General features: G+C 44.5%; 1 protein-coding gene across 1 annotated transcript in view; it reads left to right on the forward strand.

Annotated features, from left to right (window-relative positions):
• LOC145390888 (putative neural-cadherin 2) overlaps positions 1-26,448 on the forward strand; it is a 105,964-nt gene that overhangs the window by 74,719 nt on the left and 4,797 nt on the right. The window contains exons 12-28 of the mRNA XM_080265628.1: positions 2,182-2,328; positions 3,463-3,639; positions 4,465-4,864; positions 6,043-6,245; positions 6,931-7,094; positions 7,511-7,679; positions 8,567-8,851; positions 9,104-9,209; positions 9,255-9,322; positions 9,815-9,960; positions 10,542-10,887; positions 11,176-11,424; positions 12,495-12,842; positions 13,620-13,959; positions 15,523-15,712; positions 16,238-16,470; positions 17,383-17,453. Coding sequence (XP_080121754.1) covers positions 2,182-2,328; positions 3,463-3,639; positions 4,465-4,864; positions 6,043-6,245; positions 6,931-7,094; positions 7,511-7,679; positions 8,567-8,851; positions 9,104-9,209; positions 9,255-9,322; positions 9,815-9,960; positions 10,542-10,887; positions 11,176-11,424; positions 12,495-12,842; positions 13,620-13,959; positions 15,523-15,712; positions 16,238-16,470; positions 17,383-17,453 — 3,642 coding nt within the window. The remainder of the gene's footprint in view (positions 1-2,181; positions 2,329-3,462; positions 3,640-4,464; positions 4,865-6,042; positions 6,246-6,930; positions 7,095-7,510; positions 7,680-8,566; positions 8,852-9,103; positions 9,210-9,254; positions 9,323-9,814; positions 9,961-10,541; positions 10,888-11,175; positions 11,425-12,494; positions 12,843-13,619; positions 13,960-15,522; positions 15,713-16,237; positions 16,471-17,382; positions 17,454-26,448) is intronic.

Raw genomic sequence — 26,448 nt, forward strand, 5'->3', positions numbered from 1 at the left:
GTGTGTGTGTGTTGAATTGAGAGTCATCTGACTTGTGGAGCATGGTATGCGGGTTGGTCGGTTGGTGACTGGGTGGGTGGATTGGTTAGTGTAGGCTGGTTGTTTCACAGGCAGATTAGGTGGAGTGGGTGGACGAGAGGGAGGGGAAAGGGTTCTTGGGCTGGTTAAGTGGAGTGGAGTGGGGTTCGTGCATTGTTTAAGTGGGGTGGGTGGTGGGGCTACCTGTAGGACAAGGCAAGAGACGGGTTTGTGTCGTCCTACTTTTGAGACATTCTGTATTGAGTAAGGTTGTGGGTATGTGCGTTGATGGGTGGGTGTGTAGGTGGATGGACGGATTGTGGGAAAACAGGCCACTGGGACTAGGTGATATGAGTTAATGTCCGAAGTGGGAAGAGTTTAATGTCCGGGAAATTGGTCCACAGGGAATATTATTCTGGAATTATGCTGAAGTTGGTATATATATCCAGTGGGTTACAACAGGTCCATCGTGCAATACGTCTGTTGGTTAAGAGGTCTGTTTCAACTGCACGCATCAGTGGGTGATATAACCACGTCGGATAACAGGTTTATGGGGAAAATAGGTTCATTTATGAAAAATACATCCATGGGTATACGACCATGTAGGATACCTGCATTCATAGAGATTCAAGGTCGACGGAAAAATTGGTCCGTGGGGAGAAAATACATCAATGGGGAAAATTAGTTCGGGGGAAAATAGATTACGTAGAAAAGTAGGCGTCTTTGAAAAAAAAAAAAATAGTCATTAAGGAAAATAGATCCATGGAGGATTGTGCTCGGAGTGGTGAAAATGTCCATTGCTAAAAATATTCATGGGGTGAAAATAGGTCCATAGGGGCATACACGTACTCTAAACATACATGGAATATTTAAAGTAAGTGGGACCTAAAATATCCAACTTTTAACAGCGACCGTTGCCTGGAATTAGGCTTACCACTGCACACCTTGGACCAAACAACCATTAGCCAGACCCTATTACCACTTCGTCATCCAGTTATTATATTTCATAATTTACCTTCATTTAGTCATTTAGGCATAGAAAGCCAATCGAAACGAAAGGAAAAATCCCTGTTTAACTGTGTTGAGCACCTCATTTCTCCACCTCATTCCTCTAAAATTCACGGGCACCCGCTACTCTCTCTCTCTCTCTCTCTCTCTCTTTCTCTCCTGTTAACAAATAAATGTTTCGAACTTGTTCACTCTGTGTTCGCTGGTTCAAACCTACAGGACGTCATGGAGTGGAACCAAATATACATATTTGTCACTTGCTTGGCTCTATACGAGAAACAAGTTATTAAATAATCAGTATGATATATTCGTGATATCAGAGTCAAACCTTCAAAGTAAATATTACTATTGCTTTATCCATTAGTATAAGCCCAAAGCTGAAGGGATATTTTTCGACAGAAATGCATCGAAGGCAACTTCTGTGCTCGTGAATGCGACGGTGCCACATACACGGGTTGGCTGGACGAGGGTGGCTAACAACTCCTGGCCGCAATAGTACATACCACGGTTCAAGTCCAAGAGATGGCCAGAGGTTTTTCTATCAAGTAGAGACCTAGGTGATCTATCTATCTATCTGTCCATCTATCTATCTATTTATCTATAGCCAGACGCCATAATCTCGTAAGGGATGGCCGTTTGAGGACAAGTTAGTTGTTTTACGGGGAGGGGCAATAATCCTCCGCCAACCCACTTGTTGACACGTAGGAAACATTTATGGGTTGGTTATATGGTTACCATCCAGCGTTGTAAATGGTTTCCTGGCTTACAGGAAACCATTAGGCTTGTCATTCAATGTAAAGCCACCTGAAAAGGAATGAAGAGTAATAAAAAGTGACAGGAAAGATCGCAGAAATAGGAAGAGAGGAGGAAAAAGAACGATAAAGGTGAAGGAAGAAGTAGGCAGCACTACATCAAGTGAGTGGAAGATGGTGAGAAATAGGAAGAGAGGAGGGCAGACACTGAAAAACAATGATAAATGTGAAGCAAGAAGAAGGCAGCACTACATCAAGTGAGGGGATGATGGTCGCCCCTACCACCAACGTAACTGATCTCCCCGGACTAAAGGAAGCCTAGACTCGGGTTCCTACGCTTGAAAAAGGGCTATATGGGGTTTAGAAATTACCGTTTTGCCTTCTAAATGACTCCCTCCTTCAGGTGGTGGAGGAGAGTGGCTGGGGGTGGGAGCACTTCAGCCTGAGGACTGAGGGGGCGGTGGGACAACTCTATGCCGTCAGGAATTTGGACTTTGAGGACCCGGAACAGCGTCGAGGCTTCCGGTTCATGGTCCAGGTGACAGACAGGGTAAGACAGGGAGACAGGAGGTAGGGAGACAGGGGGTAGGGAGACAGGAGGTAGGGAGACAGGAGGTAGGGAGACAGGAGGTAGGGAGACAGGAGGTAGGGAGACAGGAGGTAGGGAGACAGGAGGAAGGGGGACAGGAGGTAGGGAGACAGGAGGTAGGGGGACAGGAGGTAGGGAGACAGGAGGTAGGGGGACAGGAGGTAGGGAGACAGGAGGTAGGGAGACAGGAGGTAGGGAGACAGGAGGAAGGGGGACAGGAGGTAGGGAGACAGGAGGCAGGGGGACAGGAGGTAGGGAGACAGGAGGTAGGGGGACAGGAGGTAGGGGGACAGGAGGTAGGGGGACAGGAGGTAGGGAGACAGGAGGTAGGGGGACAGGAGGTAGGGGGACAGGAGGTAGGGGGACAGGAGGTAGGGGGACAGGAGGTAGGGGGACAGGAGGTAGGGAGACAGGAGGTAGGGGGACAGGAGGTAGGGGGACAGGAGGTAGGGGGACAGGAGGGAGGGAGACAGGAGGGAGGGGGACAGGAGGCAGGGGGACAGGAGGTAGGGGAACAGGAGGTAGGGGGACAGGAGGTAGGGGGACAGGAGGTAGGGAGACAGGAGGTAGGGAGACAGGAGGTAGGGGGACAGGAGGTAGGGAGACAGGAGCTAGGGGGACAGGAGGTAGGGAGACAGGAGGTAGGGGGACAGGAATGGCATCTGAACCGGTCATTTCATAGAAAAGTTGAGAGTTGAACTGACTACCTGGGGACAACTCTCCTAGTCAGTCTCTCATTCTTCCCACATGGCCAGACCATCTCACAAACACACCTCACAATCCACATTCCCCACACTGCCGTCCAGTCCCCAACACCACGCCACAATTAACCACCACATTCACTACACCATCACAACACACATAGGCCTTCAACATAATCTCACCAAAAGACCTCTGGGATAGATCATTCCAAGTCACGAATTTCCTGCCGTCCACTGAGTTTACGAGATAAGTCTGGGAATCCACCACCACCACCACCACTTACAGCAACAACAGCAACATCCAACACCCACTTAAAATGACTGCCACCACAGGGGTTCGGACTCTGGACACGAGGCACACAAAACCTGCAGTAAGCTGGGCCGTTGTTTTCAGGGTCGTGGCGGGTGGAGTGATGGCAGACACACAGACAGCGGCTGGGTGGAAGTGACGCTGATGGACGTGAACGACAACCCGCCCTCCTTCCCACGCTCCCACACCCACATCAACGTCAGGGAGGACACCCCGCCCGGCTCACTGCTCCTCTCCCTCCCCGCCCACGATCCCGATATGGTAAATCACTGTATGGTTAGGTGATGGAGAGGGACGCCTTCACGTGGTGGCAACGACATAACCGAGCGGCTCTACTGCCCGGCTATACAAACGTCCCTCAACTCCTTCCCTGTATCTATAAGGAGGATGGTGTCCCGTAAAGTAAATATATGAGCAGTTAGATAGAAGGAAGGATTATATTACTGAGTATAAATTAATGTCACCTTGGTCTTGTGCCAGAACATTTATAGGAGGCTGAAAGTGCTATGAGAGTGAGTCATGGAAGGCTGAAAGTGCTATGACAGTGAGTCATGGAAAGCTGAAAGTGCTATGAGAGTGAGTCATTGGAGGCTGAAAGTGCTATGAGAATGAGTCATGGAAGGCTGAAAATTCTATGAGAGTGAGTCATAGATGGCTGAAAGTGCTATGAGTGAGTCATAGATGGCTGAAAGTGCTATGAGAGTGATTCATAGATGGCTGAAAGTGCTATGAGGGTGAGTCATAGATGGCTGAAAGTGCTATGAGAGTGAGTCATAGATGGCTAAAAGTGCTATGAGAATGTGTCATGGAAGGGTGAAAGTGTAATAAGATTGAGTCATGGACGGCTGAAAGTGCTATGACGGTGAGTCAGAGATGGCTGAAAGTGCTATGAGAATGAGTCATGGAAGGCTGAAAGTGCTATGAGTGAGTCATGGAAGGCTGAAAGTGCTATGAGAGTGAGTCAAAGGAGCCTGAAAGTGCTATGAGAGAGAGAGAGAGAGAGAGAGAGAGAGAGAGAGAGAGAGAGAGAGAGAGAGAGAGAGAGTCAAGGAAGCCTGAGAGTACTACAACACAGCCTACTTCCAGGCGGGGCAGCAGGACATCCGGTACCACGTGACTGGGGGCTGGGGGTCGCTGAGGGTGGAGTCGGGGGGCGGGGTGAGGCTATGGCGTGGCCTGGACCGAGAGGCAGCGGGTGGGGACGTGGGTGTAGCGAGAATAACAGCCACGGATAATGGCTCTCCACCTCTCTCCTCCACGACAACCCTAACTATTACCGTAAGCGACGTAAACGACTGTCCGCCCCGTCTACGACCTCCCACGCTCCTGCACGTGATGGAGGGGGTGTCGGCCAAGCTTTTAGGGGTCATTACAGCGACCGATGATGACCTGTGGCAGTTTGGACACGGCCCGCCTTTCTCCTTCACCTTGGCCGCTACAAACCCTGCCTTCGTGACCAGCATCATCTCGCTAAAGTATGATCAAGGTTAGTGATAGACCGATGTGCTTTGGATGCATATAGTGGCTGAAACCAGGTAGTCAGTGGTGTCAGAGAGAGAGAGAGAGAGAGAGAGAGAGAGAGAGAGAGAGAGAGAGAGAGTTCACCCTGGATGCTTCACACACAGCCTTCGTTAACTCCGTCACTACGAAACGTCTTCCGTTAGGCTGGATAAAATCGCCTGTATGAAGCAAAGAATAATGTTGTGTTACCCAGGTAACCCAGCTGAAAGGGTTGAGGTTCGAGGTGATGTGGTACTTGTTTGTTGATATAGGCTATTGTTGGTTTGTATATCTGTCTGTCTGTTTGTCTCTCCCAACCCTAGAGTGGGAAAGAAGGGGCTGGGTGATGATAATGACTCTCCATCTGTCTGTCTATCTGTTATATCTATTTGCCAGTCTAAATGGATATGTCTGTCTGTCTGAGCCTCCACGTGGCCACTCACTGTAACTGGGTGTCGTGCGATCCTTAGGTAGCAGACGAGAGCATCAGAGGGTCCCTAGATTTATTTTAATTTATTTTTTTATCAAGGCTGGTGATGATTGGCTGAATGCAACGTTATTTCATAATCTCTCTACTCGTTAGCATTATTAATTGACAACAGATATCTGAGGGGGAAATTTGTGTTAGTAAATGTTATTCGGACATGTTGCATTCAGCCAATCAGCACCAAAATGTCAAGTGCATCTTCACCTCGATTAAAAAAAAAAAAAATGAGTATAGGCGAGGTGCGAAGGCCCACTGGTGTGCCGAACGCCCCTGACACGTAGCTGATGACGATGATAATGATTCCAATATTACCTATACTAACAATACGATGCTGTTGGTAACTACGAAATCACCACTTACTGCCATCTTCCATTTTCATAGTAGGACGGTGATCGTAGTGATGCGGAAGTGTGATGAAGAGTTGTAAATTAATGAAAGAAACTCCTCCGATGATTAGAACTCAACAATAACACCACTTCTCCTTGAATAATTTTAACTCTACTTCTACCTTTACAGAGCTGGACAGTGGATGTATAGGAGTAGGAGGCTAGAAATAGGCGTTTGATTATAACAGTGATGACGATTACAATGACGCTTACGAATATGATAAGAATAACAGCGATGATGAGTATGATAATGCAGGCGAGATCACCACTTATCATCCTACCTGTTTACAGAGCTGGACAGTGGTCGTGGAGGGGCGGAAGTATGGTCGAGAGCGGCAGTGGACAGGGAAGAGCATCGCCAATTGACTGTGGATGTGTTGGTGGGGGATGCCGGGGGTCTGAAGGCCACACACCCTGTCACCATCATCATAGACGACATCAATGACAACCCTATGAAACCAGGCGCCAAAACCGTTCACCTCTGGAAGACTCAGGTATGGGGAAAAACATTCGAAATGTCCTCTTCACCTTCATTTTTTTCCATCTTCTTCATCAAATGGAAACTGGTAATATTTTATCACTCATTCAGAGAAAACGACCCTTTTCTACACTGATTACAATTGTCTGAGGGCTGGAAGAATGGAATAATAAATACAAAAAGGACAAGATAAGTGGAGGAGTATCAAAGCAGTAATATGTGGTTTAGCTAAAGTCTACTCCAGTGAGGCAAGACCCATCCGAAAAACTTTACGTAGTGACTGACTGACTTAGCGCTCCAGGGGACGTCCCAGTATCTTAAAATATATATACTGAATAGGATAAGAAGTGACCAACCAATGTATCATGTAGCATTTACAAGATCACAGAACCTCCAACCATTCCCAAGGGATTTACAGTATGTCAATGCGTACAGTACGTGGTGTGTGGTGGCCTAAGATGTCAATATGGGTAATGATCAGCTAGAAATATATCAGCCAAGTAAAGCCACCATGAACACAGACAATTCACTGTAATTTGCGTACCTCAATCTCCTATATGTTGCACGAGGTAATTGGGGATTGTTTGTTTTAATGGCATAAGCACGTAATGTAACCTATGGACTATGGTAGGCCGCCCTCAGGCCCCTGCACCTGGCAAGGGGTAATACATAACACTGATACTTTTTACCACTTGTTTCAGGGTAGTGGTACTGAGGTGGGCTTGGGTCGTGTGTACGTGGACGACCCTGATGATTGGGACCTGGAGGACAAGACCTTCACCTGGGCAGGTCACCCTCACCCACAGTTCACCCTCAACACCACCACTGGCCAGATCTATTCCTCCACACAGCTCAGAGAAAGCAGGTGAGAGAGAAAACACAGACAAAAAAAGATTCAAGTAATCATTTCAGTGATAAAATTAGGACTACACATTAAACTAGTGTGTCATCCAGAGTTAATGTGTTTGGAAGCTTTGGTGGTCTGTGTGCTGTGACAGTTGTGAAGAGAAATACCATGTTCAGAGTAACTTGGGCCTAAAACTGCCATCTCGCCATCGCAGTGCTGAGTTGTGACTCAAGTTTGACACTAGAATACCATGCTAGTCACGATGAAGTGCCATGGCAAGGATATGGAGCCTCTGTATTGTCTTATTCTCCCCCTGAGCACGTAAAGCCAGCTGCAAAAGGACGAAAATCTGAGCCAGCTTAAAGTGAATGAACTATATTACAGTATTATTTGCCCCCCAAGGCTTTCTTTCATGCCCTGCTTTGTTTCCTCAGGTACGAGTTGCAGTTCTTGGTGTCTGACAGAACCTGGAACCAGAGGGACGTATCAGCTAAGGTGACGGTGGAGGTGCGTCACTTGTCCCCCGAGGCTCTCTCTCACGCCGTCCCTATCTCACTCTCCCCATCCACGCCGACGTCACTTGCCACAGACTGGACGCCCGATGTGAGTAACCCATAATTTTTCCCTTAACCTCTTCCTGACTGTCATGGAGAGCAGCCAATCATTCTCACAGGCTAGGGGTGGAGTCCCTGCTAAAAGTCCTGTAGCTTGTGGGCTGAGTGTGCTTCCCTTTCAACCACCTCCAAATCTTCAGTCCAATGACGGATTTTGTATGCTAAACTCGCTATCTTCAGACAGATGGTGGAGAGGGACGCCTTCACGTGGTGGCACCGAAATGGCGAGGCGGTGGGGTTGCTCGGTTATACAAACATACCTCAGTCCCCTGCCCAGTCCTTAAAAGGATGGTGGTCTGCAGAAGAAGAGCAACCGTGGCCTGCAGTCTACTGGGTTGATGTTCAGATGAGGCTAAGGTTGTAACTGCTGTCACTGCAACCATTAAATTATATTGTGTGACTAGGAAAGGCTTGTTTTACTGAGAGGGCTGGCAGTGGTCCTATCTAACGCCACTGTACCATTTTTCCCTTAAATGTCCAAGGTTTTCGTCCTTTTGATGTTAATTTCACACAGCTGAATGGCGGAAAAAAACAGTGTTACAGCTATACATCCCCTTCAGTGATATTTTAGTGCTAATTCAGTGCTACTACTCAGCATTCGAGATGGAGAGATTGCAATTTTAGGCAAAGTTAGTGTAATGGGGTCATATTTCTATAATTTTTTTCTATAGCTAAATACTGTATACTTCTCTAGATGTGGCAAAAATAAAAAAAAATATGTCCTTGTGTTAAGGGAGTTAGCCACACTTTACTCGTCACTCATATTTCGTTGATTCACCCTTGTCTCTCTCTCTCTCTCTCTCTCTTTCTCTGCAGGCCCCATATATTGAGAGGAAACGTTTATATCAGCTGCTGTCTGTGCCATTGTGTTTACAGGATGGTGGTGGAGGCCTGGGCACCCTGACGAAAGCAGTGGAGGAGGTGATGGGAGGAGTAGGTGGATCAAGGGTGCAGATAGTGAGTGTGTATGGCTCACTCCCACCACCCTCACAGCCACTCCCAACCCTCTCTGACTCCCACCCTCACTCCCACAGCATCCCTGCTCACCCCTCCCCTCCTCCAACTCCCTACACCTGTGTTTGGGTGAGCGTGAGACAAAAGAGTGGCAAGTTTCTCAACCCCATCAAGCTCCATGGCCTTCTGTCACTCAACATTCAGAAGGTGGGCAGGCTTGATAAAGGTATTAACATCCCCCAACCCCGTTGTAAGCTTCATGAAAACGTTATTCTCATTAGTTTTTCCATTCTTGTTGCCCTGTGTTTCTCCTGAAGGAAGTATTGTCATGAATATTAGCCCAAATGATACACTGAATAGATGGGTCTTTGCCAGCGTTTTAAATTTAACATGTACTGTTTGTGAATATTTTCTGTTTCACTCTGTTTTCTCCTTTTTAGTTCGTATCTCCTTTTTCAGCTTGAGGAAATAATGAAGCTTGGTGTGGCTGTAGATGATGCTCAGACGGCCAGCTGGGAGACAGGTGGTGGTGTGAGTGGTGGTGCGAGTGGTGGTGCAAGTGGTGGTGCGAGTGGTGGTGCAAATGATGGCAGATTCCACGCCTCAACAGACACACACTCACCCTTCGACAGCCCTTCATCCGCTGCGTCCTTGGCTTCTGTTATTCTCCCACTCCAGGTGATGATCAGAATAGCGTATGTCTTTCATCCCAGCATATATCTTTCATCTCAGTATTTCTTTCATCCCAGTATATATCTTTCATCCCAGCATACTGTATGTCTTTCATCCCAGTACATGTCTTTCATCCCAGTATATGTCTTTCATCCCAGTATATGTCTTTTCATCCCAGTATATGTCTTTCATCCCAGTATAACCTTGGTATATTCTACTGTGGTAAGAAGTGTGTACAAGAATTTGCTTAATCTGAGTGGTGTGTGTGTGTGTGTGGGGGGGGGGGGGGCCTATCTCACTGGCCATATATAGTCTCCTCCTGTTTATACTTTCTCCACTCTTGTTTCTGGGTTTTTCATGTTTAGTTTTAGGCAGGGAAGGTCAGGGTGATGATGATGATATGTTGATGATGATGATGATGATGATGATGATGATGATGATGATGACGATGATGATGATGATGATGATAATGATAATGCTGCTGATGATGTCCCGTAGGTGGTGGACACAAACATTACTTCTCTGGTAACCCCGCGCCTCACCCGCGCCCACACCTGCCGCCCACACACCCACTACCTCCACACCTGCACACCCTCATCGTGTCTTAATGGCGGGCGGTGCATCAGGAAGGACATGGGACACAGGTAATCGGACACGAGTTATTATAAAGTAGGATAAGTTATCATTAGTGTAAATAATGGTTGGTTATGTGGAGAGGAGAATGAGGGACTGATTACTGTACAAGAATATGCTAAATCAGAGTGGTTGTGTGTGTGTGTGTGTGTGTGTGTGAATCGGACGGGGAGAGGGTGAGGAGACACAGAGCGTGAGATGGAAGGATGGACTAGAGAGATATATGAGAGATGGGGGTGTGAACTGGATGAAAGGCAGCCAATTGGAGTACAGAGCGACTTGGAGGCGATTTGTTTGTGGCCACCCCTTACGACATTAAGACGCTTGGGTACAGATGTATATTGATCGATAAAGTATACGAACCTGTGTCACATGAAAGTTGTGTCACATGGGATGCAGGCTAACTATACCTAATAACCACAGACATTCCCAAAATAACTTTCAGAAATGAGGGATTTGCACTCCACTTTGCGATTTTAGGTTGAAGCATACGACCAGAAATCTCACACACCAACTTGGAACCCAGGATGGACGAGAATGATTACGGAACACACCTGCACCTTTACCAATATTTACCCTGTCCTTCCCGCAGGTGTGTGTGTCCTGGGGGGTCGTGGGGTGCGCAGTGCAAGGTCCTGTCTCGCACTTTCCTAGGGGCGGGGTTCACCTGGGTGCGTCCCCTGCCACCCTGCCTGCCCACCTCCCTCTCCGTCAGACTCCTTCCACGCACTTCAGATGGCCTGGTTCTGTACTCTGGCCCTCTGTCCGCCTCCACCAGCCACCGCAGCCCTCAGCCCACACCCATGCTGGCCGTACAGGTCGTCAGAGGGAGGGCGCAGGTGGTGCTGGAGGGAGCTGGTGGACCGATGTTGCTGGAGGTGAAGTCTAGACTGGAGCTGCATACCTGGCACACGCTGCATCTACATCTTAATGAACAGGTAGCGTGGGAAAGATGATGATGATGATGATGATAAAGGTGGTGATGGTAGTGGCGGTGGTGGTAGTGGTGGTGGTAACGGGCATCTTAGCACACTCCATTCAAAGTGACATAGTTGAGTTCGATTCGTAGGAAGTGACTGTGAATTTTCAACCATATAATGCCACTGAGTAGGTTGGCCATCTACCCTTATATATGCTGTACTAGTTATGATACTACATTGCAATGGTGTTACGGCATTGCTTGCTACTGTTTTTACATTCTTCCTTCCTTCCTTTCTTTCCATTAGGGAGTAACACTAATGGTGGACATGTGTGGGCGAGACTGGGAAGGAGGGGAGCGTGTGTTGGATAATCACTGTGTTGCGAGGGGCGGCTGGGTGGGTGTGGAGGCGCCTAAGAGATGGGGTGGCTCAGGACCCTTACAGCTGGGTGGCCTGGCTCACCTGCCTCCACAGCCTGGCACCCATGGATGGACTACAGCTTTACAGGCACAGGGGCTCAGTGGATGCCTCTCACACCTCACTGTCAATGGCGAGGTGGGTGTTATGCTCCGTGCTCTTACATCCGTGTACACATGAGCTAAATGGCCCTAGGAGTCTTGATTTATTAGTCTTTGTAGATACTTGGGAGTGCTTAAGGAACACCAGTTTCTCCACTATGAATGGTTTCTTTTAGACTTTTTAGCTGCGTGCACTGTAACACAAAATCTCATGAATTTTTTTCAGATATTCACTTTTTCTCCCTGGAAAAGACAAAGTATAATTACAAGAGGAACTGATGATAAAAATGTCTGTGAATTTCGACTCCAGATTTAAGGACGAGGATCACTGGAATGAATTGCAATATATACAGACAGGAATAAAATTTGGCCAAAAACCTCATCCCAACTTTGTGTTCCGCATTCCATATTTCACATACCTCTCCAATCGACAGAGTAGTATTTCTCTACTTAATCTTTTAGTGTCTGTTTCATATCGCCATCACAATAAAATAATTCACGTAACACCTTCCCTCGCAAAAGTCAGCAGAGAAGTGTACGCCGACTTTTGCTCATGAATGTATTGTTGTGGTTTTGATCGATTGGTGTTATAGTACTTAGGTAACCCCATCTTGAAAATGGGAGTAAAAATTGGAATGATGATGATGATGATGATGATGACCAAGATGATGATGATGATGATGTTTGTTGGTGGTGGCGATGATGACGATGGTGGTCGAGGTGATGATGATGATGATGATGATGATGATGATTGTGTGTTGGTGGTGGAGATGATGACGATGGAGGTTAAGGTGATGATGATGATGATGATAATGATTGTTGGTGGTGACGATGATGATGATGGTGATTGAGGTGATGATGATGATGATGATAATTGTGTGTTGATGGTGGTGATGATGATGATGATGATAATTGTGTGTTGATGGTGGCGATGATGATGATGGTGGTTGAGGTGTTGATGATGATGATGGTTATAATGATGATGATGATGGTGACGCCTTCCCTAACTTTACATATTACTTACTTCCTACATATCGTGCAATGAACCTCCAGACTTGAATCAGTTACATCACATGCTACTTTGATTTCACCGCGCCACTCTTTCAGCTGCAAGATTTAGGAGAGCCAGCGTACAGTAGCGGCAGTGCGGGTGGCTGTGAACCTCAAGAGAAGGCCTGTGGAGAAGCCAGACTTTCCTGTGGACTGAGAGGCTCTTGTGTGGGGGGCCTAAAGAACCCACACTGTGAATGCCAGCCAGGGTTCTCGGGGCGAGGCTGCGACACCCCGACAGTACCCTCTTCCCTGGGGTCGTCCTCGTTCGCAAGGCTACCCATCCACCAGCCTCCAGACCCATATAATGTGAACCTGCAGCTGAGGGTTAGGTCAAGGGGCCGTCCTAATGGGCTTCTGGTGGCAGTCCTTTCACGGCATGCAGCTCCGGCACTCAGGCTGCACGTATGTTGATGTCACACCCGCGATTGTGGAGGGAATGTGGAGGTTATGGTTTGATTGATGTGTGTCTGTCTTTCCGTGTGTGTGTGTGTGTGTGTGTGTGTGTGTGTGTGTGTGTGTGTGTGTGTGTGTGTCACAGGACAAGTTCAAATTTCGACCCGTGTGTGTGGGTGTTGGCAAAATAAATTGTTTTGATCCAATTTTAACCAAACTTGATGGAACTGTTGAGGGTCAGGCAAGGCATAAATCTGATGTTTCTGAGAACAGTACGTTGAAGGTCAGAGTAAAGTCAGTTTTAACAGCTTGAATCCAATTTAGACCAACGTTTGTGGAAAGGATAAGGATAATGCAAGAATAAATGGATTTGATGTTAAGAATAGTCAATCAAAGGACAAGGGCACAAGGCAGTGGTCACTTCAGTTTTAAGATGAACCTGAACCAAACGACGGAAAGGTTAAGAATCAGGCAAGACCGAATTATACATCAGAAATCTTATTCAAGTTGGTGGAGCCCAGTAATAGTGAAGGCTAATGAATATTGCACCTAACACTTTCAGTCTGACAAAATTTCCCAAAAGTTGAATAAGATTATCTGGGCAAAGCAAAATTAATATATAAAGACGTCATCACAGTGAGTGAGTTAAGACCTAGTCTAATTTTTCAACGTCTGTCTATCTATCGTCACACATTTTAATCGTGTAAGGGGTGGTCATTTTTAAACATAATGGCATAATACTTGGTCATACCCACAACTGGTCCAAAAAGTATTTGTTATCGGCAGCTGAGGGGAGGTGTGGCCTGTGCATCTGTGTCTACTAAGGCCTCGCTGGTGTCTGAGGTGTGTCTTGATGGCTTCCCACTGGCAGACGGGCTATGGCACACCTTGTATCTTAGTCGCCATGGACACAACATCATCATTTCTGCCGACGATGGGGACGGCTGGCGACGGAACGAAAGTCTTCCATCGCTCCTCACTACTCAAAGCCTGGGTCAAATATACCCAGGTGTGGATGGTCCGCCTGTCCGACTAGAGGTGGATAGCGAGGAAGGAGTGATGGTGGGCGGTGAGGCAGAGTTTGAGAAGCTGAAGTTGGTGGCAATACACGACGACCTCAGTGACAGTGAGTGGTGGAGCTTTTTGTGATGTGCAGTATGGCACAACACTGACCCTACTGTTCCACTGCGTTTGCTTAACACTTAACACATGTCCGTCATTTTCTTCCCATATGTGTTATATTAAAGAGAATCTTCTATGTACAAAGAAATATACGGAACCTCTCTATGCTTAAGAATATTAGCCAACAGAGGACAGTGATGAGCAGAACTGGTGAATATTGGGCGAACTTGTGACCCAGACTGAACAGTTGCTGTAAATACTGTAACAGTCTTTCATGTCCCAAGTTTTGAACTAGTAAAGCCTGACTGCAAATCCCCTGTCGTGCGTGAATATTGTTGATATTCTTAGTAGAACCTCATTAGGTTCTGACAGTTTTGAGACAAGTACAGGAATTTTTTGCCGTAGCTGTACAGTACCTATAAAGAGTATCAAAATTCCAACGTTAGTGCCAATGGACCTGAATGATATTCCTTTCAGAATATACCCTCCCAGAAATTCCTCGATATTTATTCACACCATCTTTTATATGCACCTCGCCTCAGCGTCTGTAGCTTTCTCTTGACTTCCCCATGCGTCTCATTATTCCCAGTAACTAAAAGTTCAGGCTAATTCCAGTGTATTTTTCGTTTGTGATATTCAAATGTACAATATAAATATATATATATATATATATATATTATATATATATATATATATATATATATATATATATATATATATATATATATATAAATATATATATATATATATATATATTATATGACCGACTCTGGGCATAGGCTTCACAGCCTGCTTTCAAGGCCCAGTATCCTCCTATGTACCGCACACCTCTACATGTCACCACTTCGGCGCTAACACTCACCTTCCATACTGAATACATGCTAGGGCTGTCTCATACAGGACTGATGTATTGGTATTAGCGGGGGTATTTTGACGACATGTCGGCGGGTCTTCCGGTAGAACCGTAAAGTCTGATTTTATGAAATTCAAATCCTTAAACTGTTCCCTGCCCCAGCGGGATTTGAACCCGGGTCCGTTAGGACTGCAGGCCAACTCTTTAGATAGATAGATAAATAATTTACAGTGTATCATTTCAGTATTTTTCTTGCTGCGTTTCAAAATGTAGTGCAGTGCTGGTGTCTCAGTAGGGCTTTAATGACTGTTTAGTTACATTTAACATTTGTTTTACACACACAGTTCCAAGTGAAACAAGTGAGAGTCCATTTGTGTTTGATTTAGATATAATTTTTTTTTTTTTTTTTTGCATCAGCTAACATTGATGATCTGCGAGTGTCCGAAAGTTGATGACTATTCCCTCACCAGCAGACAGCAGTGCGAGGGGATGCGTGGCCTTAGTGCACATTCTTCCCTTTGACCCAGTCAGCCTGCATAAAATATGAAAAGAGTATCCAGATTTAATGAACTGCCCCTTCCCTTAAGCCAGTCAGCCTACACAGGTGACGTGAGGTTGTTTAGACAGCTGGTAACTTGTCCTCCTTACTTGAACATTACCACTAATTGTCTTCCCCATCTACTGACCTTTTCCTCATTTTCTCTCCCCCATCAGCCTGCATAGATGACCTGAGGGTGTCTGGGGAGTTAGTGACCTTTCCCTCGCCAGCCAACAGCAGTGAGTGGGGGCGGGTGACCTTAATGCACAATGTGGAGATTGGATGTCCATCGCTAGACCCCTGCACCACCACCACCTGCATCCCGCCCCTCACCTGCCACAACACCTGGAGGCAAGCTGTGTGCAGGTGAATCAGGGGTGTCTTGGCAGTACTTCCACACATCAATATACTTTTTTTTATATACAGGCTAATATGGATCACTCTTATATAATAAAATGAGCTGAAATTGAATGCTTAGGTTTATCCTGACCATGAGTCACTTGTAATTATTTTTAGCTCAGTATAATAATCTGGCATTAGCCGAAGTAGGATTCTAGAGTTGTTCTGCCCATAAGAGGGGTACGGGTGATAATGTTAACACTGTTTTCTATGACTGACCCAGCTAAATAAACTCGTTTGAGGTAAGCTTGAATAAGATACTAGTAAAAAACGCTACCAAGAAAGAGGTAATACTTCCCTACTTCAGTTTCCTATCCACAATGCAGTGATGTCTACTTCTTTCTGTTACTGCTGTCTCAGGACACATCAATGCAACTTGGGGAAAATGTTAACCTACAGCTAAGCATTATTACTGAGCTTGGGGCAGGGACACCGCTGGAGACAAGGGTTTACTGTACTATGCCTGATGTCACATAGGCTCTCTCTTCCCAGCTGTGGTGCAGGCAGACAGCTAACTGGGAAGGTGTGTCAGGACGTAGATGAGTGTGTGTTCCAACCGTGCCTTAGTGGTGGTACCTGCTACAACCTGCAGCCAGGCTACCACTGTTCCTGCCCTGACACCCACACCGGTCCCAACTGCGAGTGGCTCAAATTGCCCTTGGATGCCACCCCTCTAACTGCCCCCCTGGCTGTGTCCGCCTTAATTATCTCTGTCCTCCTCCTTGGTGAGTGTACAGTAGACGGTATGTATAAGTACAGCTGCCTTAATAAAAAGTGTACGTTCGGGGGCAGTAATTCCGTAGATGCAAGCCTGCTAACTATTCCCCTCACCGTGCCTGCTCGAACAACATCAGATCTGCTTCTTGCTGAGTGTTTACATAGGCGCTGTTTCCTTACTTATTGCACGGTCATGTGCAGTAGTTCGTCACTGGCAGCGCTCTTAGATGTCAGTCCACTAACTCCTCTGTCTGTTGCATTCCTCTAGCTCTCTATGTCCTTCTTGATGAGGTATTTGTTGGGTGTAGTTGGTCTAAGAGTGTCCCGTTGAGGTGGCCACCTTGTGCTGTGTGGAGATTTAGATCCTTACCAGATAGCTGTAATTTTTTCTTAGTCACATAATGGTAGGAAAAATATAAGGCAGTTACTCCCCCTTAAGTCATCTGGGGTGGGATTCTCATACATACATACGATCGATTCCCTGTCGTAACCTAAGTATGTTTTTACAGGAGCAACAAGATTGACAGATTTTGCATTTCTTTACCTGATCATCCTGCAGAACCCAAATATACCCTGCTGTAATTTTCGCATCGTAACATAAGATTTATTTACGAAGTTAGAAGAGGACAAAGAGGAACATTCTGTAATCTCGTTCTCTCGTGGATAACAATACCGCTATCACCAAGCTACTTCAATCTCTTATCTAATCTAATTTAAGGTTCTCTCGTCACGAACATTATTATTTTTATAGCGTTTTATACCGTACCTAATCTTCATCACTTACACGATCTTACCTCCCATCACTCTTCCATCTGCTTCCTGAGCCGTCTGTCACTTCGCCATGACATGCAGTAAGGCTGGGACAGTCCGACATATACCGGTGAAAAATAAATATAATTAGAACATATAACCCGATATAGCCAGGGTTCAAATCCTGGCACGGGCAGCTGGCGTCACTCAACTCAGGTGTCCAGCCATCCTGTGTGGGTTGGTACAGCAGGTGCAATGAGTACCTTTAGTAACATCTAGGGGAGGTAACTATGGTAACCTGGATGATGCACTGCTCCAAGGCGTATGTTACAGAGATGAGTACCGCGGCTAAACACTCCATGGCATCTACCCTTTACCTTTACTTTTTACCTCATAGTTCTGAAAGAGATGTATTTTCCCTAACTGTATTACGTTAGGGATAATTTGTCATTGCTGTGTCAAAAATAATACCGGCATTTTATTCATTAACCTCGTCAGTCCTATGAAGTACTTATTTTGTGGCAGCTTCTTGCTGCGAGGAGATTGTATGCGAGTGAGGTGGAAGGGAGGAGAGGGAGGGGGAGGCCAAGGATGAGATGGAGGGATTGAGGGGAGAGGTATATGAGAGAGGGGTGTGTGAACTGGGAGCAGGGCAATGAAATGGTGGGGGACAGGGTGACATGGAGGCGATTTGTTTATGGCCACCTCGTATGGGCTTAAGGCGTCTGGCAACAGATAGTTTCTTGCACCACCAGAGTTGACGTAGCCTTCACCAAGCCCTTCACTGCCATTGGTTTTGTCTGAGTTGATTAAAGGGTGTGTAAACAGCGAGAATGATGGAAGGAATACTCAGTTGTTATGTATAGTCCTTAATGGACTTGTATAGCTAGTTGTATGATGTAGTTGTATGATGTAGTTGTAGTTGTATGATGCGGTTGTAGGAATGCATAAAGAATACACTGCTGTAATGTATATGCCTTAATGTAATGTAACTGTTGTTACATAGCCTATGATTTCATCATCCTTTGTGTAATTTTAACGTACAGTATGCTGCATGTTTGATCACGAGCGTGTTCTGCCTCAGTCCCCCCCTTCTACCGTTATAGTAGAGTAAGTCGTCCTTTCTGTTGTTCAGAGCAGGATTTTCAGCTCTTTGTCCCCATGGCTTCATTTGCGCGTCCTTCTTACAAGTTGTATCAAGCTCTGCTGGCCCCTATATAATGAGCTCAGTCTCTGCATCATTGCCACTTAGATCTACTCCTCATTTTGTTCACATCTCTGTCCTCCCCTGTACAGTTATTATTATTGTGAGTTTCTCAGGAAGTCTCCAACCATCTAGCAGCTGTGTGATTTGAGTATAAGTGTTATTGCATTTTGTTCTTGTACTGTATAGCATAGGGTGTTGATTTGTAGGCCTAGTGAGGTTCTCGTAATTAGTGTAAAGTTTGGAAGTCAGTCATTATTAATAATACTTTGTATCTGTAATAATTTATCTTGCATTAACTGAGCATTACCCAGTGTATTTTCATTTTATCAGGGCTGACTTAGATAAATTTACTCTTGCTAATTTCGTGTAAATAGAGGCTATTGCAGTTAACCTAATATTTAACCAGTTTTTGCCATTACATTATCCTTATGAGTCCTGAATGTTTTGCTGTTAGTTTGAGCATTAAACTTTAACTTGTAATTTTACCTAACTCTTTTGTTTTGAACCTGGAACTTTACGGGACAGTAGTGATTTTTAGTATTCTCACTTAAAGTGTACATTATCTTTCTCTGTTCCGTAACATAAATTTGGCGACCTCATATCAGGATATTCAGGATATTGTCATAAGGATATTGCTCGATATTTTGTGACTGTTACTTATTCATGATGTCTACTATTACTACACTTGATGAAGCCAAAGATTTTTTGTCAAATGTGCAAACAGTGTGTGATGTAGAAAACAGAACAAAGAATGAACTTAAGCTTGTTGCTCAAGAATTGGGAATTGCTGTTCGCTCTCATCATTCTAAAGATCAAATTGTTGACATGATTAATGAAAGCTTGTTTAATGTAACTCCTCCAAATGAGCAAACGCAGATTGAATTAGCTAAGTTACAGCTAGCCCTGCAGGAGGCTCGCGTTGAGGCACAGATACAGGCTCAGGCACAAGTTGAACTTGCCAGGATTCAGGCAGACCATGAGTATCGCATGAAACAAGGTGGAACTGGATCATCTAGCTCTGATGATTTTGATGTGGCTAAAAATGTTAAACTTGTCCCCCCTTTTAATGAATCTGATTTAACAAACTATTTTCAGTTGTTTGAGAGGGTAGCTACAGGTTTTAATTGGCCCAAGGAGTATTGGCCAGTACTCCTTCAAACTGTTCTCACCGGTAAAGCTCAAGTAACTTATGCATCTTTGCCTCAGGATCAATGTGATAATTATGATGTAGTTAAGAGCTTGATTCTTAAGGCCTATGAGCTTGTTCCTGAAGCTTATAGAGTAAAATTTAGGACAACTTATAAGCAAGATAAGCAATCCCATGTTGAGTATGCAAAAATCAAAGAAGATCTGTTAGAGCAGTGGTTAATTCTAAGAATGTGGATTCTGATTTTGGTAAATTTAAGCAGATGATTTTGCTGGAGGACTTCAAAAGGTGCATTAGTAAAGATGTAAGCCTATATCTTGATGAGAGAAGAATAGATAATTTGTCTGATGCTGCAGTTTTAGCTGATGAATATGTTCTCACTCACAAGAGATATTCTAAAGAAAAAGGGAAAGTTGAGAGTAAGTACGTTGCCTCTACTCAGAGTATAGGTAACAGGAAAGAGAATAAGGATGATGTTTCTCAGGAAGTAAATACCAGCTTCACCTCTAGATTTCAGAAAAGTAAATGTACTTATTGTGGTAAGCTTGGTCATACTACGGAGAAATGTTTCAGGAGACAGCGTGATGTGAACAAAAAGGAGTCTTTAAATATTCAGTCAATTGGTCTAGTGTCCACTCTTGAGAGTTCCCAGAATTCTTTAACTGAGTTAACTGAACCTGCTTTGAGGGGTAACTTAAATTCTCATGATGGAGCTCCTCTTTTGAGCAGTAATGTGGGTGACACTCTCAAGAGTTCATGTGCTAATTTCCTGTCTGATGGTTTTGTCAGTCCTCTGGACAGTAATGACAGGAAATCAGTTAAAATATATCGTGATACAGGTGCTTGCCAATCCCTTATGCTGACCAGTGTTCTAGGCTCTAATGTTAATTCCTCTGATGAAACTGTAATCTTACAAGGTGTAGGGAATAATTACTTCTCTGTCCCTCTGTGCAGAGTGAATTTAGAGTCTGGTTTTGTTAATGGTTCCGTTATGGTTGGGTTGGTTGAGACACTCCCAATGTCAGGTGTAACTTTCTTACTTGGAAATGATATTGGTGGAAGTCAAGTGTGTCCAGCTCCTCAGTTGTCTAGTGAGCCAGTGGCTGCGTCCCAGGATTGTGGTGTCCCTGATGTGTTCCCCGCATGTGCTGTCACTAGGGCTAAGTCTAAAGTTACTGGTGATTTAGAGGATAATGATGATGATGATGTTATCCTAGCTGACACTTTTCTTGCTAATTTGGACCACTCACCAGATGAGGCAGTACCCCGTAGTGTTGGTAATTTGTCTCGTCAAGAGTTGGTTGAGTTGCAGGTTGCTGACCCTGAGTTGAAAGGTCTAGCTAACTCTGCTTACAGTGAAGAAGAGTCAGCCGGTGCTTCTACTTGTTATTATGTAAAGTCAGGAGTACTTATGAGGAAGTGGAGACCCCCAACAGCATCAGCGACTGTGAATGGGAGGTTGTACATCAAGTTGTCATCCCTCGTGTTTGTAGGCAGGATATCATTAGAGTGGCTCATGATTCCAGTTTGGCAGGACACCTCGGAGTGAGGAAGACTGTGGCACGCATTTTGAAACACTTCTACTGGCCAGGTATCTTCAGGGATGTTTCCTGGTATTGTAAGTCTTGTCACACCTGTCAAGTTGTGGGGAAGTGTAATCAGACCGAAAAGGTTGCACCTCTAGTTCCCATTCCTCCTTTTGAGGCGCCTTTCACCCGTGTGTTGGTGGATATTGTGGGCCCTCTTCCTAAGACTTCTTCAGGATTTTCTTATGTGCTGACCCTGATTGATATGGCTACTCGTTATCCTGAAGCCATTCCACTTAGAAATATCTCAGCAAGGAACGTGGTTAAGGAAATGCTAGGGTTCTTCACAAAGTTTGGTCTGCCCAAGGAGGTACAGTCAGACCGGGGAAGTAATTTCATGTCAAACGTTTTCAAGCAGTCTCTGAAAGAGTTGGGCATCACCCAGATCACGTCTTCAGCTTACCATCCCCAGACCCAAGGAGCGTTGGAGAGATATCATCAAACACTCAAATCGATGCTCAAGAAATACTGTTTGGAACATCAGAAAGACTGGGATAAAGGTCTTCCATTCGTTGTGTTTGCCGCAAGAGAATCTCCAAATGAATCACTGGGCTTCTCACCTTTTGAACTACTGTTTGGCCATGAAGTAAGAGGACCCCTTAAGCTACTCAAGGAATGCTGGCTGTAGGAGGAAGATGACGTCAACCTGCTGGAGTATGTGATGAAGTTCAAAGAACGGCTGTCCACTGCTTTACAGCTGGCGAGAGAGAATTTAGGAGCTGTTCAGGAGAAGATGAAGACTTGGTATGATAAGAAGTCCAGGTTACGCCACTTTCAGCCAGGAGATCAGGTTTTGATTCTGCTACCGGTTCATGGGCAACATCTTCAAGCCAAGTTTAGTGGTCCTTATTTCGTGGAGAAGAAACTCAGTGATATCAACTATGTCATCGCCACACCAGATCGTAGAAAGAACAAGCAACTATGTCACATCAATATGCTAAAGTTATATCACAGGGGGGACGAAAATAATCCAGTCTGCACTGTAGCTGTTCCACCCGAGTCTGCAAGTGAAGCTCTCCCATGCAGCATGAGCCTGAGTGATAGTTTGGGGAAGAATCCTGATATCATGAATGATCTCCAGAATAAGCTTTCTCATCTACCTCCCGCGGAAAGACAGGAGTTTTCGGCATTACTGCAGGAGTACCCGCATGTGTTCCGTGCCACTCCAGGAAGAACTACTGTGTTGATGCATGATGTCGATGTTGGAGACACAAAGCCAATTAAACTGCCTCCTTACCGTGTGAACCCAGTGAAAGTTCCTCTCATCCAGAAGGAGCTTGGCTACCTGTTGGACCACAAGATGATTGAGCCCTGTCAGAGCGAGTGAAGTTCTCCTGTCACTCTGGTCCCTAAGCCAGGTGGGTCACAGCGGCTTTGCATCGACTACAGACGTGTTAATCAGATAACCAAAACAGACACTTACCCTCTCCCTCGTGTGAAAGATTGCATAGACAAGATCGGAAAGGCTAGGTACATAAGTAAGTTTGATTTGTTAAAGGGATACTGGCAAGTACCTATGACTGAACGTGCTAGGGAGATCTCATGTTTTGTAACACTAGGAAAGACTTTTGCATGTTCGGTAATGCCATATGGTATGAAGAATGCACCAGACACATTTCAGAAGCTCATGAATGTTGTAACAGAGGGTTTGGCAGGGTGTGTTGTTTATATTGATGATGTATTAATCTTCAGTGACAACTGGAAAGATCACCTATGCCATGTCAGTAAATTTCTTGAGCGTTTGGTTCATGCTAATCTTGTAGCTAATTTATCAAAGTGTGAGTTTGGTCAAGTTAAAGTTCAGTACCTTGGGTACGTAATTGGTGATGGACATGTTGCACCACCAGCAGCTAAGGTTCAGGTTATAAGTGATCTTCCCAGACCTAAAACTAGGAAAGGGCTACAAAGATTTTTGGGAATGGTAGGTTATTACAGGAGATTTGTTCTTAACTTTTCAATTCTTGTATCACCACTTACAGACCTACTGAAAAAGGGAGTTGAATTTGAATGGAACGATAACTGTGAATCCTCTTTCAACAAACTTAAAGCTATCCTATTAAGTCAGCCAGTGCTCGCTACTCCAAATTTTGCTAAGCCTTTTAAGATGGCTGTTGATGCAAGTGATACAGGAGCTGGGGCTGTTTTGCTGCAAGAGGATGATCAGGGTATTGAACATCCTGTATCTTATTACAGTAAGAAGTTCACTCCACCTCAAAAGAACTACTCAACTATTGAGAAAGAGCTTTTGGCCTTGATTTTGGGTTTACAACATTTTTCATTTTATTTGTGTTCTGGTTTTGACCCCATAGTCATTTATACCGATCATAACCCACTGAAATTCCTTAGTAAGTTTAAAGATAAAAATCAGAGATTGACAAGATGGAGTCTACTTCTTCAGGAGTATTCATTAGACATACAACATGTCAAGGGGAAAGAAAATGTTATTGCAGATTGCTTATCTAGACTTTAGACAGATTGTTTTAGAGTAATAAGAAATTTCCTTTGTAAATTTCTTTTTCTTTGTGGGGAGGTGTTACATAGCCTATGATTTCATCATCCTTTGTGTAATTTTAACGCACAGTATGCTGCATGTTTGATCACGAGCGTGTTTTGCCTCAGTCCCCCCCTTCTACCGTTAAAGTAGAGTAAGTCGTCCTTTCTGTTGTTTAGAGCAGGATTTTCAGCTCTTTGTCCCCATGGCTTCATTTGCGCGTCCTTCTTACACGTTGTATCAAGCTCTGCTGGCCCCTATATAATGAGCTCAGTCTCTGCATCATTGCCACTTAGATCTACTCCTCATTTTGTTCACATCTCTGTCCTCCCCTGTACAGTTATTATTGTGAGTTTCTCAGGAAGTCTCCAACCATCTAGCAGCTGTGTGATTTGAGTATAAGTGTTATTGCATTTTGTTCTTGTACTGTATAGCATAGGGTGTTGATTTGTAGGCCTAGTGAGGTTCTCGTAATTAGTGTAAAGTTTGGAAGTCAGTCATCATTAATAATACTTTGTATCTGTAATAATTTATCTTGCATTAACTGAGCATTACCCAGTGTATTTTCATTTTATCAGGGCTGCTTTAGATAAATTTACTCTTGCTAATTTCGTGTAAATAGAGGCTATTGCAGTTAACCTTATATTTAACCAGTTTTTGCCATTACATTATCCTTATGAGTCCTGAATGTTTTGCTGTTAGTTTGAGCATTAAACTTTAACTTGTAATTTTACCAAACTTTTGTTTTGAACCTGGAACTTTACGGGACAGTAGTGATTTTTAGTAGTCTCACTTAAAGTGTACATTATCTTTCTCTGTTCCGTAACACTGTATAGCTAGTTGTATGATGTAACTGTATAGCCAGTTGTATGATGTAATTGTATGATGATGTATGATGTAATTATATAGCCAGTTGTATGATGTAACTGTATGATGATGTATGATGTAATTGTATAGCCAGTTGTATGATGTAATTGTATGATGATGTATGATGTAATTGTATAGCCAGTTGTATGATGTAATTGTATGATGATGTATGATGTAATTGTATAGCCAGTTGTATGATATAATTGTATGATGATGTAAGATGTAATTGTATGATGATGTATGATGTAATTGTATAGGTAATTGTTTTATGTAACTGTATAATGATGTATGATGTAATTGTATAGGTAGTTGTATGATGTAACTGTATGATGATGTATGATGTAACTGTATAGCTAGTTGTATGATGCAACTGTATGATGATGTAATTGTATAGGTAGTTGTATGATGCAGTTGTAGAAATGCAGAGTGTCGCTGTTAGGAAGTCTATTGCGGCTAGATCAGCATAACTGCAAGCACAGCAAAACCTGACCGGCGCGGCGCTGGGCTATTTTGAGCTGCCCTCTCTCTCTCTCGGGTAGTTGCAGGCAGAGTTTCACACGAGACACACACCTGCATCACCCAGCTCAGTAAGTCAGCACACCACCTTACTGAGTTTGTTTCAGCACCTGCACCTACTCCATCAACCCCTGTCATGATGAAGCAAAGTACTGTAATAACATAGTTCCTCCCTTCCTGTCGTTGCAGTGGTGGTGGCTGTGGTGGTGCGGGTTGGGCTGCAGCGGTGGCGTACTGGCAGAGGCTCACACACCAACAGGAACACGGCAGACACTTCCCTTATCCTGCACCCACTCACAAATGTCTCACAGTCCACTACAGGTATTTCCTATGTCTTTACCTTGCTGTTAACTCACTGCACCCACTCACAGATGTCTCACAGTCCACTACAGGTATTTCCTATGTCTTTACCTTGCTGTTAACTCACTGCACCCACTCACAGATGTCTCACAGTCCACTACAGGTATTTCCTATGTCTTTACCTTGCTGTTAACTCACTAAGGTTTGCACATCACCAGGAACCTCGCAGATAACTCTCTCGTCCTCCACCCGCTCACAGATGCCTCGCAGTCCACTATAGGTATTCCTTACGTTACTGTCCTCTCTCTCTCTCTCTCTCTCTCTCTCTCAAAGGGTTAATGGAAGCTAGACACTTCTTATTTATGCTGCAATTAAGGAAAATCTCGTATTGCAGGGTTCCTGAAGCTTCTTATTAACCCCCTCAGCTCGATAACCCCCCTAAGATGAAAGAAATCGTCTGAATGAACCAAGAATTTACAAGAATCAAGAAATCATTGCACTGAATTGGTTAGCCTCTTAAAACCAGTGATTACAATTTTTTTTTTACCTGCCAGTTCAAGACGATTTTACTCAGATTAGGGAAGGCCTGTGTTCGTATTCTCGTCTCTCCTTAGCGATTTATTTTGGATACGACTGGGTGATATAATTTTGTGGGTTATTTATGAAGTGTGTGTTGATATTAGAATGATTTAAGTACCACATAAGAGGATAACAAAGTGTAATAAGCAGAAAAAATAGCTGAGGAATAGGTATTAGGGATCTTCCTTAATAGTCGAGAATATTGGCCCCGTTACAGTAAAGGGATAAATGGAAAATATTTAGCAAGCAGAGTGAGGTAAGAAGTAGGAAAGATGAAATAATAGGCGAACTTTTGCACCTAACTTCGTGTCAACAAGTGGGTTGGCGGAGGGTTAGTGCCCCTCCCCCTAACACCACTAACTCAAAGACAAACGGCCACCCCTTATGGAATTATGGCGTCTGGCTATAAATAGACATTAACACCATAACTATTGTCTTTTATTACGTCACTGTTGGCTGGCTTCACCTCACAGTCTCTCGTTTAATCACACCTTCATGTGTTTGCTTCTTCTATTCATACAGCAGCTCCTTCCTTCACTATTT

The sequence above is a fragment of the Coenobita brevimanus genome, chromosome 16 (genome assembly GCF_032717465.1).
Source record: "Coenobita brevimanus isolate Jiangsu-jjx chromosome 16, ASM3271746v2, whole genome shotgun sequence".
In the NCBI taxonomy this organism is placed as follows: Eukaryota; Metazoa; Arthropoda; class Malacostraca; order Decapoda; family Coenobitidae; genus Coenobita; species Coenobita brevimanus.